We start from the raw sequence: 20,503 nt of genomic DNA, 5'->3' as shown, positions 1-20,503 counted from the left end.
AGGGGACACTTGGCGGCAACGTTAGTTGCCGATTTAGTAGTTCGATTCGGATTTAGTAGTCCGATTTTCGCCAAGCGCCAAGATAGCCTTGTCGCACTGTACATTATCCTTGGTGTGTAATAGGGATGTCGGAAGTATCGATATAGGTATCGAACAAAAACTATCGACATATCGGTAAGATTTTTTTTTAAATATTGGCCATTCTAAAATTACAACTCACTATATCAGTGTAACTTGGCCTGTAATATTTAGAAGTAAGCTCCTTTTCGCTGTGAGTGCTGGACATGGATGGCACTGCTGTACTCGCAGTCGCTGAAAATAAGTAAGTTAATAATTGTAAAGCTGCACAGTTCTTCTTCTTCTTGAAATGCCGTCTCCTATCGCAGGTTGGCAATCATTAGGCGCCGTCCTATTGTCATCATTTCATCGTGCGATGAAACTGGTCGCGCGATAAGAAATTGTGTGTCCTATTTTGGAGCGATGCGATCACATTCGAAATGGTTCTTAACAGAGATGCACAATTTTAGCTGTCATGCAAATTTCCCTAAAAGTTAAAAAAAGAAAACGTGGACCACGAGCAGCGAGCGCACACTGTGGTAGCTCCCCCTGGTGGCCGCGCGAGCGCCATTAGAACATTCAGTACAGATCAGTATGTTTGATCGGTGATCGTCCGTACGTCGATGGTCGTGCGACGAATAATACTAGACAATATGAACGCATCGCATGATCGCGCGATCTTCAAGTTACGGAAGTAATTATATCGGAACCGAATTCAGAACCGGAGTTTTTTATTTCCGAACCGAAATCGGAGGCAGAAGATGTGTTAAGGGCAGGTCTAAGAAAATAAAATCACTAGGAACCCCTATTATAAATGCGAAAGTGTGTTTGTTTGTTGGTTTGTCCTTCAATCACGTCGCAACGGATCCACGTGATTTTTGGCATGGGTATAGTTAAGGACCTGGAGAGTGACATAGGTTACTTTTTATCCCGGAAAATCAAAGAGTTACCACGGGTTTATAAAAACCTAAATCCACACGAACGAAATCGCGGGCATCAGCTGGTTACACATAATATTATTCATCAGTTGTATTCTTATTATCAGTTTAAACGATAATACGGTAGGTGTGTGGGTATACCTGGGTGTTGAAAATAAAATGCCCCGCCTCATACCCCGATTGCCATTTCAACCTGTCGCGGACTATAGGTACCTATGACATTATTGTGTCATGTAGTGTGTGGCACAAATCACAATTTAAGAATAAAAGTTTTTCTTTATTTATTTATTTCTTTCTTTGGTAATAATACGATAATTAATTATTGATTAATACGAGTAGAGTAGGTACTCACGAATCTTATTTCCCCAAACGGATTCCCTATAGTTGACTCGTTTGGCTCCCCGACGTCGCTTGCTCCTTATCCTCATGGTGCTCTTGCCGCGCGATTCAGACGAGAGCTTCCGAGCCACTTTGTGGTACAAACAGCGAGATGACACGTTTGATACCTGGAGAAATTGATTTGCCATACATTTGATTCACTATAAATACAACGGTAAAATAGGTATGTCAGAGTATGCTCTACCCGTCCGGGGTCCTATTTCAATGGGCCTCTGTTCACATTGTTGCAACGCGGCGACAAGGAGACTGCGAGCCGCGCGGGCTGCGACACGCAAGGCAGGTCGAAGTGTGCCAACGGGACCTACTAAGCCTCGGCCGTTGTCCGTCCGTCTGTCAGTGGGCTGTACCTATCTCGTGAACCGTAATAGGTAGAGGATTGAAATTTTCACAGAATAATTTTATTGCCGCTATAAGTAACAACAACTAATAAAGATTTAAAAATGGCCGCCATGAAAATATATACATAAAAAAGGCGTTACTTCTTATATGATCGTACGGAACCCTTCATGTGCAAGGCCGACTCGCACTTGACCGATTTTTTAACACTAAGACAACCGTCACAACACCATCATCCTTGGAACAGGACAGCGATCAGTCCCCTAATTGTGTAAGAAAAATGTATTCATCGTTATCGTAATCGGTAGCAAATTCCGCCCCTTGATTGGCTGTAAAAAAATGTATACAGCGAATCAACCAATCAAAGGGCAGAATTTGCTATCGATAACGATAACGATGAATACGATCGCGGGGCTGTTTCTCGCTTTTTTGTGGTAGAACGGTGAAGGAGGAACAAGGATATTGACTATTTACCAGTTCACACTGTAAATCGTCCATCTCATCTTCCATGATGTCCAGATCATCTGTGTCCTTGGCTGGCACAATCAGTAGCTTGGTCTCTGGACACAAACTGCTCACAGCCATTTGAGAGGATTTGGGGAATATAAGACGATGGGCAGTCCTGCATATAACCATATTGATGTGATCTTTTTAGGATTCCGTACCTCGAAAGGAAAAACGGAACCCTTATAGGATCACTTTGTTGTCTGTCTGTCCGTCTGTCTGTCAAGAAACCTACAGGGTACTTCCCGTTGACCTAGAATCATGAAATTTGGTAGGTAGGTAGATCTTATAGCTGACATTTGGGGAAAAATCTGAAAACCGTGAATTTAGGGTTAGATCACACAAAAAAAATTAAATTGTGGTCAAGAACTTGAACTTGAACATGAAAAGACCTTAATCCCAACAAGGCGCCGGGAACTGATGGTATTAAAGTAAGTCACATTAAATTAGTTGGACAGAAAATCTCTGTGGCCATAGCAAACTTAATTAATAGTAGTATCTCATGCGGCGTTTACCCTGATAACTTGAAAAAAGGTTCTGTTAGGCCAATTTTTAAAAAGGGCAAACGTAATGACTTCTCGAACTACCGACCCATAAGTCTCTTGTCGTCGATAGATAAAGTAGTTGAAAAGTATGTCTGTGAGCAAGTCCATGCTTTCTACAAGAAGAACGAGGTCATTTATCATAATCAATACGGTTTTCAAAAAGGTAAAGGAACTACAAATCTTCTTTCGAAATTTACTGATGAAGTTAATGGCTATTTAAACGAAAAAAAACATGTTATAGCACTATTTATAGACTTCTCTCGAGCATTTGACACTTTGGATCACGTACAGCTGAAAAATAAGCTAGACACATGTGGAATACGTGGGCCGTTGCTCGCCTGGTGTGCCGACTATCTACGAAATCGCACATATACTGTGAACGTTTGCAATACTAACAGTGACGTCATTGTAGCCAGTGAAGGTACCGCCCAGGGATCAGTACTAGGTCCATTGCACTTTTTATCATATGTCAACGACATGAGTAATTGTATTGAACACGGTACGTGTTATCAGTTTGCAGACGATACTTGTATTATGTTGGCAGACCAAGATCCTAACAAAATTTGTGGAATGCTGCAGACGGACTTTGATAGGCTGAACAAATGGTGCCACGACGCAGGCTTAGTATTGAACGCTAATAAAACAAAAATGATCCACATCAGATCACCATATTTAAAATACCCACCGTTCAAAAATATAATAGCTCACACTCACAGCTGCCTACATGCACCAATTAGTCATTGCGGTTGTAACTGCCCCACTGTCGAACTAGTCGACAAGTACACTTACCTTGGGCTTATTATTGACAGCAAATTTAACTGGAGCCTACACATAGACTATGTTTGTAATAGGTTAAGGCAATTTCTAGCAAATATTACTATTTTAAACCGTCGAGTTCCCTTCAAAGTAAAGTTAATGTTATACTATAGCTTCGCACAATCTTACATTCAATATGGCCTTAGTAGCTATGGTCGTACCTACAGTACTTATTTAAATAATATTTATAAACTTCAACTTAAAATCCTAAAAACTATTGTCTCAAATTCTGTTAAAACAAAATATGACAAAAATGAACTAGGCTTATTCAAACATTGCGAAACACTACCTATCAAAGAACATTTTAAATACACTATCCTAAAAGAAGAATTTTATAACGATAACTTACGTCGCAAAATAGAACATCCCATACATACACGGGCGATAACTGCAAACCGGTTGCACATTGCGCGGGCAAACAATGTATACGGTGAAAGAACTACGGGTTTTATTATACCTCGCCTTTTAAATCAGCTGCCTTCTTCTCTGGCGGAAAAGGTAACGCGAACGAATATTAAACGGAAGCTGAAGGGATACTTCCTTGGCAACCTATGAGCATGCCGGGTTGCGTCGGGGATATCTCCTTGGCTCCTGTCGTGACGATATAATAGTCGCACGTATAATACATAAATAATAATGTCACCTGTTAAATTATATGTGTATCTGCATGTGTATGTATATGCATATATGTATGTATATACATATATGTGTAGGTATATGTATTATATGTTCTTTGTTTTTAACATTAAGTTAGTATATTATAATATAGTAATTCTAATTTTCTTATTTCTAATTTTGTTTTTTGACAAAGTAGGCATGATGTAATGCGCAGACGTACGCATTGAGGGTCAAACCTCTGTGGTTTTTTTACAATGCGTACTACCTATTATATGTAAATTTTCTTGTATGTTAATAATAAATAAATAAAAAAAAAACTAAAAATTAGTATTTTCAATTTTCGAAGTAAGATAACTATATCAAATGGGGTATCATATGAAAGATCTTCACCTGTGCATTCTAAAACAGATTTTTATTTATTTTTATGCATCATAGTTTTTGAATTATCGTGCAAAATGTCGAAAAAATACGACTGTAGTACGGAACCCTCATTGCGCGAGGCTGACTCGCACTTGGCCGGTTTTTTAAATAAAAATAGCGAGCAAACAAACAGGCGGGACTCCTGATGTTTTACTACCGCCAATGAACATTTGCAGCACCAGAGGAACTGCCAATGCATTGCCGGCCTTTCAGAAATTTGTTGTTCCACCCCAACCAACCTGGTACTTGGTACCTTAAATAATACTGCATTATCCGCAGTTCATGAATCACTATAGTTTAGGAGTGCTGTATAGCCTACATCATCAGGGTGGAGTTGGGACTTGGAGTCCAAGCATGAAGTCGTTGCTTGGTACCTACAATTTTAATTCATTATGAACACTTCCTGAATCTTGATAACTTAGGCGGGCACTGGGCAGTAACCCTGCAGCATCAGGATTGGATCCAGAATTTTTTATGGGGCCACCACAGACATTTCCTCTGTTGAATTAAAAAAAATTGCAAATCGGTCCAGAAGTGTACATACATTTAAAAAAACAGACCGAATTGAGAACCGCCACTTTTTTGGAAGTCGTTTAAAAATCAGCTAGACAATAACACTATCTATAACCGCAATTGTGTTACAAATACCTACAAATCTCGAAGCTTCAAGTACCTACGTGTTTGGGTTCTTCGAGACAAATGCCTACCTCATTGTTTTTTGTGGACTTTTAGTACAGTGTGAATAAACTTTCTTGTTTTGGACACTGGCATTTTAATCCAAAGCCGGAACCCCTAGCACGTACCAATAAAATACCAAGTCTGGTGAAGTGAACTCATTAACATACCGCGGGATATAGCAAGGCGGTTGGAATACCTCCCTCGTAGCCATATCTTGACACACACCATCGAGCAGCACGATATCTTCCATGAGCTCGTTTACCACAAATATCTAATGACAAAATTACTCTAGAATATCTATGTACCTACCTAATAATTTTTTTGTATCGTACCTAAACAGAAATTACTACGGAACCCCAAAAATCACACTAATATTATAAAGGCGAAAGTTTGTGTGTATGTTTGTTACTCTTTCACGCAAAAACAGACAGATTTGGCGGAAATTTAGAATGGAGATAGATTATACCCTGGATTAACACCTAGGCTACTTTTTATCCCGAAAAATCAAAGAGTTGCCATGGGTTTTCAAAAACCTATATCCACGCGAACAAGGTCGCGGGTATCAGCTAGTAGTTCATATGATGGTTTTACAAGAGGCTTTAGATACGGTCTATTACCAAAGCAGTTTCTCCTAAGAAAATAGAGATTTGGTATGAATGGCAATTAAGGCTAGTTTTTTCTAACTACTACGTCCATCAAGGACAAATTTTTTCGCTGATAAATAATTGAATCTTACACAGCATGAAGTGCACTAGCATATATCTACCCTAAGAGCAAAAGCAAATCTTATATAGGTAAAAAAATGTTAATATATTTTGAGTAGTCTCACAGTTTAGTTAGTAATAAAGAGTGAACCTTAAAAGCCTTTAGACATGGTACAAAGCCGTGTTCTAATCGCATGCTGACTTTCTCATTAGACCAGCCGTGGTACGCGGGTACCATAGGCAGTATCATCATAGACAACTTTATACCGATCTCCCGCCACATTGCTGCTTCTAGTCTAAAAACAATTGAAGGTCAAATCTAAGAACATCTATTTTATTAAATTGGATTTAATATTAGATCTATCTACCACTACTGACGTAGAAAATAGCATAGAAACATTTAGAATCTGTCTGTTAGAAAATGTCTGTCTGTCTGCTAGCTTTTCACGGCCCAACCGTTCAACCGATTTTGATGAAAATTGGTACAGAGTTAGCTTATATCCCGGGGAAGGACTACTTTTTATCCCGGAAAATTAAAGAGTTTCCACGGAATTTTAAACAACCTAAACCCACGCGGACGAAGTCGCGGGCATCATCTAGTAAGTAATAAAAGACATTTGATAGTAGTCGTAAATAATTGTATACCAAAAAGTGAACACATTGAATTGAATACCAGATGGGAAGTTGAACTTATCCGTCTATTTAATAAACAATTTATTCACACATTTAATATAATCATACTAAGTTCATACAAAATATGTGCATGGAATAACAAGCAATACAAAAATCATTTTTTCAATCATCAAGGTAAACGAAGGTAAAACTAAAGTAACCCAAAATATAAATGTAGAACTAACCCCATAATAGGATGTGGCGCTAGATTAAAAGCCTCCTTAACTATGGGCATAGTTATATAATACGCCTGTACTGCTGAATCACATCGTGCTGTATAACTATAAGGTCGATTCGTAAGAACCTGTGAATAAATTATGATGCAATCTTAATTGCATAAAAGATATGAAAGGACTTATTAAACTATATGTTGGTGAAATCTATGATGCGATAGAATTAAATCATGATCCCAATGAAACGTAACATAACGAGGTAGGTGAATTCTCAAATAAGTTATTAATAACTGTGGAACTAAATATCTGAAAACTTTGACACGATCTTAATGGATTACAAAAACGACACGGAAGGACATGTTAAAATACATGTTGACAAAATCGAAGTTGTGTTAGAACTAACTCATTATCCCAATGCCAAGACAACAGTGTAAAAGAACTGTCTGATAAATTATAAATAACTAAAAAACTAAGTAGTGTTTCATTTCGTTTCTTAGTTGTCTGAAATAAAAATGATGCGAAAGTAAGGAAAAAAAATGGTCCCAAAATATACCCCCAAAACTCCAATAGCATTTCCGGAAACGATATAATCCTTGCTAGGTTCCGCAAACTTGAGGTCTGTTAGAAACTCGTAATTAGGTATAGCCTCATCTAGATCTTCTTCTGGTGGTATGTAAGTGGCTTCACAAAGGCCTGATACTAGAATGTAAAGACCTTTTGGACGGTCACCTACAAATAACACAAAACCTCCTTTATAAAGATACAATGTGGCAAATTGTGTTGTACGCAATCTCTAAACTAAGCTAAAATGACAGGTCTTGTTGCTATCCCTTTTTTTAATTATCGGCGGAAAAAAGATAGCATAGACCAGTATAGAGATTGTGCGCAACAGAATCAGCTATAAACGCGGGATTTCAATAAGCTACGCCTACATTTTCCTTAGATGACGGGGAGTTGACTTGATTATTCGAATGTTTTTATTCTATTTTCAAATCGCCACGATAGTGACACGACAGGTCTGCAAAGCCTTATTTCTTAGATTAACTTCAAAATTTCAGTAGTCAGAAATGCAATAAAAAATACTTGCCCCGAGATACAAGAATATCATTAATGTTATAGTTGTGAATTTCAGAGTTTTCTATAAAGAAATCAGCAACTCGCTCATTTCCTTGTAGCCAGGACACTGCTCGCAACTGCGTCTATTAAAAATTAAGCTAAGGGTGGTATAAAAAGTTTTACAATAATAACAAAACGAACATAATAATATGTTTAATTTACTTCAGGCGAAGCAGGGGCTACCAAACTTCCTTTATGACGACACATTTGCACCTTTTCTTGTATTGCATTAACCAATAATCGATATTCTACTTCATCTAGGAAACCTAAATATTATATAATCTGATTAAAAACCCTCCGAAAGAAAACTTTTTGCAAGATTATTTAAAATAAGTATTTTCTAAATAAATTTATCTATACTAATATTATAAAGAGGTAAAGTTTGAAAGTTTGTTTGTAGGAAGTAATCTCTGGAACTACTGAACCGGCTTAGAGAATTATTTCACCAGTAGAAAGCTACATTATTCCTGAGTGACATAGGCTATAATTTTATTTTTAAAAAAATTAGAGATCCCTACGAAAATTGTAATAAGCTACCCGTGCAAAGCCGGGGCGGGTCGCTAGCCATTTATAAAATAAAACTTATGCTAGGATCATAGGCTATAGGCGCTGGCAAAATGCGGGTTGGCAGCTTTCACACACCTTTGAGAACATTATGGAGAACTCTCAGATCTATCATTTTTGTGTATGTAGAAGTAAGTAAGTAATGTGAATTTACTCTGTCATACCTTCCTCCTTTAGTTGCATGGCATCAAGTAGCATTATATTCAAAGTCGATGTTGTAGCTTGTCGCGTTTTAACAGTTATCGCTGTCCACGGACGATCCCTTTGTAGTAATCCTAGCTGGCGTGTTACCGTTAACCTATCATTTAAAATATTCTACATTTGAATATCACTTTATTATATATTATTATAAGTATTGATTTGGGATTTATTAAAATTCATCGATTTCATCAATATTGATTGTGATATAAATTAAAAGGAGTAGCGGTCTCAGTAAACTCCCTTGGAGTACTCCACATTAATATGAAAAATCTATACCAATAAATGAAATTAAGATATTTAACTGTGATTTCGAAATAACTGCCATTCTCAAGTTCATACTTGTCCGCTACTAAAATTCAAACATACGTTTTTCAATTTTTGTTCCGTCTGGGCGTCATAATTTAAGAAATGGCTGAACTAACTGGACTTTTACGGGAGTTTGCAAGGAGTAATAAAGGCTACTCTTAATTAACAGTCCGGGCATTCAAAATCGTGGGCAACTTTTAATCTAATGCATATAACTCACCTATCAACTTCAAGTTTATTATGAAGTGTTTCTTGTATTTGTTTATTATCAACTAATTGTGGAAGAAGATTAGATACTTCTTGTTCACCAGTTACGAATCCCTAAAATAAAATCCCAATGAGATCCGCAGCTCGTTTTGAATTAAGAATTTACAAGAAATATCTAGTATGCATCTACAACGAAAATGAAAATACGAACTTACTTTTCCGACATCATAACCGAATGCTAATTGTAAATCTATCATTCTATCGATGTAAGCCATGACTTTAGGTACAGACACTCTGGAAGAAAATGGAAACCATGAGGAATAGAAGACTATACGCTATTATTGAAGAAAACCTATCCAACCTGGCCAACTTGCATAATCTTAAGAATCGAAGCATTCTTAACAACTTAGTGGCAGTAAGCACACTCGAGTTTAAATTATTCCACTTGTCCCATGGTGTTACAGCATCGATTATGTCTAAGATCAAATCTAAAACAGTACCAACAAATTATTGTTACAAATTTAGACAAAAATCAGACTCGGAAAATGTTCGGACGCAGAAGAAAAATATGAAGGTGAAAACTACCAATTTTTTAAACAATTTTTTTGAAAGAGTTTGAAAAATATTTGCTGTATTGAGTGGAACTGAATATCATTTATGAATATCAAAACGGTTAAAGGAAGAATAAAATAATTAGAAAAGCCGTAAATTCTTACCGCATGTAGCCATAACGATAATAAAGAAATCTAATTTATTCCAATGTGACTTAAAATATCCACGAACAGTTAAACCAAAAAATTTCATAACCATTTCCATAAAGTAGATGACGAAGAAGAATCTAAAATAAAAGTTAAAGATGAAATTAAATCTAACGTCATTAATTAGATAGAATTAGTTAATGTGAGTTTATTGAATTGGCTAATGTAAAAATTAATACAATAAAAATTATATCAATGTTCCAAGATTATTGTTAAATAAAAGCAAAAAAAATTAAAGGAGTGCCAAATTTCAGAAAACAATCTTGCTTAGAGCAACGTTCTGGTACGACTAGGTATATATTTTTTACTGACAAGCAGATCGACGGCACATTTAGGTATAGATTCATTATAAAACTTTGACGATTGAACAGAGAATTTAAAGTGTAACAAGTCTTATGAGATTGATTACGAAAGGAATGGCTTACAAATTAAGCAACTTGATCGTTAATGTAACGGTCTCCGTCACAGGTGGTTTCAGCAGCACTTCACATAGTATGACAGGGGTGTTCAACAATATCATCACGTATATAAAACCATCGAACCACACAGTGGAAACTAGATTGAAGCACCACTGACGCCAGGGCGTGCGAGGGATTTGGGCATTTGCCGGATCTGGCATCATCATGTCTACTAACTTACGACGAAGCCAGACTGCATGGGCCTTAAAAAGAACAGATCATCATGATCGTATCATGAATTACTATTGCTATATGAAATATCAATCTACCGCATACCTAAAACACGACCTTTTTATTGGATGTATGTGAACTTTCATTTCTACGGATTTTTTCTATAATAATTGTCAGGATTTTTTTAGAAAGTACTTAAAATGGTTGTACTGTAAATTTTCACAAAATGCAAATGTGTCATTTTTCTACGATAATGACGAAATATGTATTAAAGTAAATTCTGAGTATGTCTTGAACCCTTAGATTCTTTTGAAAAGTTAACTTGTTAGTAGCTTTCACATTTTTATAAGAAATTTTTTTCTCTCGCAAAAATATCCTTATTATAAAACTAGCTGACCCTGCGAACTTCGTTCCGCCTAACAGTCGATTCAAATTTTTTAATTTTTTTTAAAATCCCCACGATTTAGGACTTCAGTACTTTGCAGCATCAGGATTGAGGAGTTAGGATCCGAAGTTCAATGATGTAGCCTATGCTTGGTACCTAAAATAATTTTGCATCATCCGCAGTTCCTGAAACATTATAGTTTAGGAGTGCTGTACCCTACATCATCAGAGTTGAGGAGTTGAGACTTGAAGTCTGAGAATAAAGTCGTTGCTTGGTACCTACAATATGAATTCACTATGAACACTTCCTGAATCTTGATAACTCAGGCGGGCAGTAACCCTGCAGCATCAGGATTAAGGAGTTGAATTCAGAATTTTTTATGTGACCACCACGAAAACTTTTTTTGTTGATTTAAAAAAAAATTTTGCAAATCGGTCCAGAAATCTCGAAAAAATCGATGTAGAAAAAAGAACCACCTCCTTTTTGACACTCGGTTAAAAGCCGATGACCTTGAAATATTTACGGAACAATCTTTAAAATATCCCCCTTTCTAACAAAAAAAGAATGAATGAAATCGGACTACGCGTTAATGAATTACTACTCAGTATACATTTTAACTTTCATCCCCTCTCCTACGGGAACCATGCTGAATTTCGGGATAAAAAGTATCCTATATTCTTCCTCATAGTATGACCTCAAATCGTACCAAGTTTCATTGGAATCCATTCAGTAGTTTCAGCGTGATGCGCGGTCGTGATACAGACAGACAGACAGACAGACAGACAAAAATGAAAAAAATTACAGTTTTGGGTTCAGTATCGATTATAGAGTGCCCTCGAAAAAAAAATTTCAAAATATCTTCAATGTACAGAATTTGACCTGTTACAGTTTTATTATAAGTATTGATATCATTTTTCTTTTATTAGGTTCATTTAATACGTTGTTTTGTAAATTGTATTTAATTCTACCGATAAGATTGCAAGATAGATCTATCTTAAATGTCATCTCAAGATGAAGAATTTAGATAAGCTTCTTATTTTTCATTATGTGTAATAACGGTAAAATTAGGTGCAACGGTCAAAACATCTACCTTAGGTTTCCACAAAGTAGCCAGTTGATCTAAGTTGACCCTTCCATCGTCCGCATCAGCGGCCACCTCAACAGCTTGCACTAATATCCTCACCCCATCCTTGCTGATCTTGCCGTGTTCATATTGACGCCAGTAGGAAATCTTCATTGCTTTCAGTACACGCTGGTTTGCTTCTCTGGTGAAATATTTAATTACGCAATAAACGATTGCGTACATCACCGCAATAAGAAAAACTGAAAAAGCTTTTGTAGAAAAATCAGTGACTAAAAATTAAGTAGTTTGTTTAATTCATTTTTTATTTGTCCCAAAAGCTTGTAACAGTTCAAAGAAAAAGATAAGTTGACAGGGAAGTAGGTACCTACTAGTCGATCTAAGATATTATCCCTACCAGTGGGATTTAACGGAACAAGAATACGGTACAACAAAGACAGAAGATTGATAGAATTTTTCCAAATCATTCGTGTAGATCAATATGAAAAACTGAAACTTTTGACCACGATTTTGTTTTTGCTATAGCTATAGGCTGAGACGACTCGTGAGATAGGATGCGTGTTGCGGGAGGATAGGATGACGAAGGTTCTCAATGTTACTGTCAACCTTCCGCAACCTGCAGTCTTATCCTACAAGCCCACTCAGTCAAGTAGTACACCTAAAGAGGTTCCGAGACGGTCAAGTTGCTTGATGCGACCGTCAAGCAGCTTGTTCGAGCAAAAAAACTACGTGCTTGACCGTCTCGAAAACTTTCCAAGAAAATGTAAAAAGTACAAGCCTCATCATTTCCGCAAACTCCTTCTTCGTCGGCTCATTGGGTATTTCCCTCTCACAGTCTGGACAAGTAGTGTAGTGATAGCCCATGTAAGTCTCATCGTCGCTATCCTCATCCCTCGACATTTGGATTCGATATGGATGTTTGATAGTCGTTCCTAGACAATCAAAACCTACTTATTTTTACATGATGGAGTCTCAATTATAAAATCTACGATAAGTATATCAATATGCAATTTATTCCATCTTCGCAATTGTGATATTTATATGTATTTTGCATCTTGATCACCATCGATTTCAGTGTCTGCTAAATCGCCTTTTTTTTATTTTTTATTACAGTTTTTAGTTCTATTTCAGTTCTTACCGTTTAGTTTAACTTTTTCTTTTGAGTTAAGTAAAGCTTCCAATTTTACTAATACTTTAGTATGATTAGAATTATATAGGTAATGAAGTTTACAAAGATACACACAATAGTCTCTTTCGGAATTCCGAATTTCGGACGAGAAAGTGTGAATAAGAATATAGTCAAGTTTGGTCCAGAAAAACTTTAGGATCATGTTTAAACAAAAACTGTAAAACAAAAGATTCACGGAAGATAATTAAAAAAAAAACAATTAACTTCATTGAATTAACAAATAATAGAAATAACAAAATTATTAATTTACTTGCCTATTTGCACAAGATCCCAGTTGGCATCCGCAAGGAACTTGTCGATCTTCAACATCGAAATGCAGCGATCTCTCGTCGACATGATGCGTTTCACACAGTTGGTCATATTTGCCTTTTTGGCCAAAGATATTTCGGCTAACCCAATTACTTTTAACAATCTATACATGGTCGTTGCGTTGAGAAGCAAAGACAGGAGCACCAGGCCCGCTGTCTGAATTATGAATATCTAGAAAATTGATCAAATTATAAAAATGGACAAACTAAAGAGAAAACAAGGAAGAGAAAGATCTTCTTCATAAGAAGAAGAAAGGCCAGATAGCAAGTACATGTAAGTTGACAAAATATAACTGGTACTAAAAGGAGGATACCATAGGGGAGAATTCATATTTCTATGTTAAACTTCTTTATTACACTTACTTCACCAGCGTCCCCTACGGCTGGAGTTTGCAGCACAATCAATGCCAAACAGAGTGACAAAGGACCTCTCAAGCCTCCCCAAACACAAGCCATAGAATGCTGCCACGACATTCCATACCCAATGCGCCTTAAAATAGGAGTCATTATCGCATACACCAGTAACCTTGAGAAGTACACCGTAGTATACGTGACGAATATCAAAGCCACTTGACGGACGCTGATAACATAGCTCACTTTCTCAAATATGACAACACCGACAATTGCAAAGATCAATGTATTGGCAATATGCGCTAAAATACTCCAGAAACATGAAACAAATTGTTCAATATCTGCAGCAAGAGTTGATTTGCGTTTGCTGACCATCACGCCAGCTATCGCAGTGCCCAATAAACCCGAAACGTAGAAATATTTCTCTCCAATATAGTACGTAAGATATGCCCCAGCTAAAGTTAGAGATACGGCACAAGGCAAATCGTAATACGTCAATGATAAAAATGCGGATATCGTTTTCCCCATAACGATCCCCAATAACGCACCGCCTCCAGCAAATCGAAGAAGTAACAACGATAGCTGAGAAGCTTCAGTTATTGCGAGTGCTAAATATCCAAAAACAGCCGTAAATTCAATCATGACTGTCGCATCTCCAATCAATCCTTCTCCCAAAAGTAGAACGCTTATATATTTCCCTTTGGACGTTTCTTTCAACTGCTTCACAACTTCCATTGGATATATCGGAGAGCAAATTACTCCAAATAAGAAAGCTGTTGGAAAGTTCCACGATGATTCGATCAAGTAGTACGCCATAAAAGCAACTATTAAAGCAGTTAATAAAGCTCCAGGTACTCCAACCAGTAATATTTGAGGAAAGCTTTTCCAAAATGAATGAGAATCGACCGTATATGATGTATAGAAAACCATTATTGGCAAGTACGCTAGAAGGAGCAAATCCACGTCGATATAGCATATCTGGACAATGGGTCTGAATGATGGATATGTGTGGGCGCAGAATCCTGCAAGTCCTCCAATACAGAACATCACAATCCGGTACGGAATACACATGCTTGTCCATAACATTACAGTTCTTATAACAACACCGATGAGGAGTGTCGTAAATATGAATAGGAATCCAAGAGATGTAGGGTAGACCAAAGATGGCCGATATGGATTTTCGAAAGTAACTTCTTCATCGATTGTGTTGTTTGATCCTTTTGAAAAAACTTCGTTAGCAAACATTGTTGTGACAGTATAAATTATTATTATAAAAATTGTGTTCATGATGTCGATGAGTGATAATGCATGACCACATAGACTGTAAACTTTAGTGTTGTGATATTTTAGTGATAAAAAACCTTTTTTTTCGTTAAAGCTACGTTTTATTACAATACTTATGTCAAAAAAGAACACCCAAAATATTGTTATTTAAATGCAACAACAGTTTTGTTTTACCCCAGGGTCCTATTAAAGCCAGTCATAAAAATTACATAATTACTTAATACAGATCTTAGATAGATCATTGTCTTGGAAAAAGAAGTCTAACAGCAGTCACAGGTTTCGTCGGACTTTTGTCTGGCGAAAACTTTCGCGGCGTCTTCCTCGGCGACCGCCTAGGCGAGGTAAACTTTTTCTCCATTAACTGATTTTCTTTCATTTTGCTCTCGTTTTCTTCTTTTTTTTGTTTTTCTTCAAGCTCTCGCAGTTCTTTGTAAGCATCTGCAAGCACGCGTTTCTTCCAATCTTCGTAAGGTTCTATCGCAGGTTCTTCTTTCTCTTCAGTGGGACTGGGTCCATCAACTTCCATTTTTTCACTTTCAACACAAACTTTTTCTGCATTCTTTGGTGGTCTACCTCTCTTTTTACCAGCAGCAAATTTTTCATCCACTAGTTTTGTCCAATCAGCATCAAATTTTTTCCACTGTCCTGGTTTTAGTCTAGACTTCTCCATCAGTTTACTTTTTGATATCTTAATTTTGTTTAACCTAAAATACGATTCAGTATTAAATAAAATGAATCGCTCTTATGTGATTTTTAATCTACACTATTAAGTATCAAATGTATGCCTGCCTTTTTTTACAAAATTCGGCAGAGACGCTTGCATTCCAGAGACGGGACATAGGCTAAGTTTTATCCCAGAGAATCAAAGAGTTTCTACGGGATTTATAAAAACTTGTGGACAAAGTCGCGGGCATCATTCAGTAAATAAATAGCTTACCTGCAAGCTTGATGCACAGCCATACAAACATATTGTGGTAAACTCAAATCAATGTCCTGCAACAATGTAAAAAGAAGGTATTTCGAACTTATTGCTTTTCCTTTTACACTTGTCTTTGTCACTCTACGAAAAAGGCATATAGCGCCCCTTATCATCGTCATCATCTCAACCCATCGCCGGCTCACTACTGAAGGTCATAGTCTACCAAGCTAGCCAAGTGCAGATTGGCAGGCTTAACACAACACACCTTTGAGAACATTATGGAAAACTCAGGCATGCAGGTTCTTCACGATGTTTTCGTTGTTATAGTGATATTTAGTTGCTTAAAAAGTGCACAAACTCCGAAAAGTTAGAGGTGCGAGCCTGACTTCCAACTGGCAGGCCGACGTCTTTTCTACTATCAGATACAAGTCAGCCCTTGACCGCAATCTCACCTGGTGGTAAATGATGATGCAATCTAAGATGGAAGCGGGCTAACTTGGAAGAGGTATGGCAGTTTTTATGAAACCCATGCCCTTTTGGTTTTTACACGGCATCCTACCCGAACGCTAAATCGCTTGGCGGCACGGCTTTGCCGGTAGGATGGTAACTAGCCACGGCCGAAGACTCCCACCAGACAAAACCCCTCCCTTCCTTCCCTCCCTTCATTCCTAGCCTTTCTTTCGATCGTATTATTTTGTTATTAAAAATGAATAAAGAAAAACTTATAGAAGACTAGATGATGCCCGCGACTTCATCCGCGTGAATTTAGGTTTTTAAAAATCCCGTGGGAACTCTTTGATTTTTCGGGATAAAAAGTAGCCTATGTCCTTCCCGGGATGCAATCTATCGCTGTACCAAATTTCGTCAAAATCGGTTGAACGGATGGGCCGTGAAAGGCTAGCAGACAGACAGACAGACAGACAGACGGACAGACAGACAGACAGACACAATTTCGCATTTATAATATTAGTATGGATATCTTATACAATAATTGAAAATTTGTGGACCACGCGATGTCCAAGCGTTGGCTGCGCGACGTTCACTCGTTGACGACGCGAGGTTCACTGGTGACAACACGGCGTCCACCCTTGGACCACCTGTTGACAACAAGTGGACGCCGAACGACGAGGTGGTGCTGGTCGGGTGCCGGGTGGCTCTAATGAGCTTATGACCTTAAAAGACCCTGTGGAGATAAAAAAATATACATACACCCTTTTGCCTCTGGTATTCCTCCAATATGTCCTCAGCCAAAGTCTGCACTCCGGCACATTGCAATGAGAGGCACAGAAATGACACTGTCAGTCTATCGCTGGTCAATTCTAGAAGATTCTCAACTATCTTTCTGCAGTTTATGTATGTGGGACCTCTCAAGCCCGAGTACTTGATTGCAGTTTTCTGGAATTAGATATGAAGTAATGTTATAATTTTTAATCGAAAAGTTATTTAAAATATCGTATTCACTGCAGTATAAAAAAATATATAATTTAAATGGTCAAGTGCATGTAGTATTAGATTTCATATAATTTCTAAAAACTTTGACGGACACTATTTCATAAATAGTTTCCAAAAACGGTGTAAGAAACCTTATAATGATTTTAAAATAATGAAGAGTTAAGTAAAATTTTTTTGGCTCACACTTTTCATGTACCGAGGTACCCTAAATTTTTTTTAATACATATCAGCACAAACAGATTTCTATAACTATTCTAAATTTTTAACTTTACAGCTTTTATTTTTAAAATGGCTGTGACAGATAGATAGACAGACTGGAAAAAACTAAAAGTGAAAGGTACTCAAGTGATCCTTGTTTTTTTGATTGCTTAAAATGCAATTTGTAAAATTAGAGGTGCATTTCCAGGATTGAACCCAGGCTATCAGAGCTATAAAGTAGAGAAACTTACATTATCCAAATCAGCACCAAAAATGGATGCAGCAAGGTCCAAACATATGACAGTTTTGCTGGTATCTGTCATATTGCTGTACGCGACGGATTTTGTTTGCAATAAACGCTCAAATTCTGCAGCTTTACTGTAAAAAACAAATGTTATATTTAGCTTACCTATAACAAAGCATTTCTAGAGACACTAAAGACCCACTAGCCATAATATTATCACTACCCATATTAATAGTGTGTATAGGTATATCCCACTTATAATAATTTTCTGGGGTATTGTCAGATATTAAGGTGAAATTTATGAACAAAACGTAGATAGAGTAATAAAGGTAGCAACAGGAACGTTTGCTTTCTCATTCACACTAAGAGAGCATAGATAAAGTTACTAATGTGATAAACAGAGACGCAGCTAACCTATTTTTTTGTATTTTTATATTTACAAGGAATGCAACTTTAGTTGCAAAACAAACTTTGAGAATTCGTGGCGTCATTGTATTTCTCATTAGTCATTTACTTGTTTTCACATAAAAAACGTTTAATACAAAAATATTGTTGATCGGTTAATACAAATATTGACTACTAAATAATGGTAATAATTGTCGTGTTATTCATCGTTACGTCGTGCTATCGCTATCTCATACGCGGTTACACAGTACTTCAATCTACCTTTATTACTCTCTACAGAACGAAAAAAATAAAACAGGTCTTTTTTTTAAGTTATTCTTAAGGTACCTACTTATTCTAAAATGCAAGTTGATTTTAAATTGTAGGGATCTGAAGAGTCACGACCCTCTGTAATGAGGAATACCATGCAGAGAAAATTTATATTCATCAATATTAAGTAGGTAGGTACTTAGTAAAAAAAAAAACTCAGATGACTAGCCTCAGCCGGTCGGTCGGCTAGACACTTCCTTAACTTATCACAATGACTAGAATTTGAAACACTAATAAGCAAATGAAAGTGTTATTACCTTATAACTTTTTCTTCACCAAGTCCCAGCTTGGTGGCTATTACCTGTAGAGTTTTATTGTGGGTAGCCATGGCTCATTTATACAATAGTAGTATTTTTATTTTACCATACGGTTCTAACTTCAATTGCAACTCAAAAGTCAAAATCACAGCCCAAAACGCGAAATATAAATAAAAAAATGAGTTTCGCGCGCGAGGTTTTGTTTACAATTTTTACGTTTTCGTGTCTTTACCGTGACGTTTTTATTGCAGTGTTACCAAGCCTTAATTTCACTTTACCACATGCTTGGTTTCAAAATAATAATTAACTAATATTGTGAATTATTATTATTGACTTTTGCGTTACAATTTTATATTAAATCCAACAGTTATACTGTTGGATTTATTTAATAAATTTAATCATATGTTTTCGTTGTGTTTTCAAGTAATCTATTAATTCGTGGCAGTAGCTAAGTTTAAACCTTTTTAAGTAATCCTTTTATTTTACATCAAATCTTCATAATACCGTAGTTAAATTATTTACCCAAAAATGTGAATCACTATTCTATATGTTTTTTTTTTTTGCAGCTTTGTTAAATTTGTATCATTAATTGTTTAGGAAAACAAAACCATTACACGGCCATATTACAAATAAACTATTAATAAACTTAAATCTAAAAAAAACAACATTAAATTAAAACTAAAATAAATTAAATTAAATCTAAAACCTCATCGAGACCACCGCAGCGAGGCATTGTACCCAAGATGCTGGCAGCATTACCCCTTTGGATGGCCAAACTAATTCTTTGGCCAAGGTAGCTGCCAGCTCTCGGGTCCCCGGTTGACTCGATAACTCTTTTCGCAATTTCTTCAAAAAGAGCTCGAGCCCCCGGGCCCCACGGCCCCAAGGTCTCCACACCAAAAGGCACCAATACGAAGCTCCCATCGAGGTTTTCATATTTGCGCCTTTTGGCCTGTTCCGCGCTGATGGCCGCTGCACCCGCCATAGAGGAGGTCGCCTGAATGTGGGATGCAGCTAAAGTGTCTACACAAGTTGCATCCCAAACAAGCGACCTGCCCATCTTAATGAATTAACACACTAAAAAATATTACCCTGCTAGTTTAGTTTTGCCCTAAATCTAAAGTAAAATACCTTAATCTGGCACCACTGTTTCATTGTGTTTTGACTGGTTTTGACAATGGCGTTTGAAAATTGACGTGAGCACCGTGAGCACAGTAGGATCATAGATAATTTATTTACTCTTATTGTCTATGAAAGGTATGGATGGATCATTTTGGGACACTTTGGACATTTCTGTACTTCAGGTATAGGTATTTTTTATAGGTACTTACTTAGTTAATTTGTTAAAATAAAAATTCGACTAACTCTATCATCTAACAAAGACACGGAATTAGATGATGAATTTTAAATTAAACAACACGTTTGACATTAGCTAATATCAAATCGTAAAATAATGATATCACTGTAACGATTACGATTC

At 36.7% G+C, this 20,503-nt stretch overlaps 1 protein-coding gene across 1 annotated transcript; it reads right to left on the bottom strand.

Annotated features, from left to right (window-relative positions):
- Positions 1–43: 43 nt before the first annotated feature.
- On the bottom strand, positions 44–19,285 carry LOC117983948 (sperm-specific sodium:proton exchanger-like). The gene is given in 23 exon segments (XM_069499823.1): positions 44–312; positions 1,348–1,501; positions 2,205–2,352; positions 5,479–5,582; positions 6,167–6,311; positions 6,873–6,991; positions 7,414–7,589; positions 7,997–8,043; positions 8,695–8,838; positions 9,268–9,368; positions 9,470–9,548; positions 9,616–9,742; positions 9,971–10,092; positions 10,438–10,673; positions 12,117–12,291; positions 12,886–13,039; positions 13,551–13,776; positions 13,968–14,675; positions 15,505–15,943; positions 16,177–16,232; positions 17,368–17,553; positions 18,060–18,186; positions 19,024–19,285. Coding segments are annotated over 23 exon segments (3,969 nt in total). The 5' UTR covers positions 19,095–19,285; the 3' UTR covers positions 44–187.
- Positions 19,286–20,503: the final 1,218 nt, after the last annotated feature.

The sequence above is a fragment of the Maniola hyperantus genome, chromosome 7, assembly GCF_902806685.2.
Source record: "Maniola hyperantus chromosome 7, iAphHyp1.2, whole genome shotgun sequence".
Classification (NCBI taxonomy): Eukaryota; Metazoa; Arthropoda; class Insecta; order Lepidoptera; family Nymphalidae; genus Maniola; species Maniola hyperantus.
Note: the sequence above shows the minus strand (reverse complement) of the source record. Positions and strands in the feature narration are given on the sequence as shown.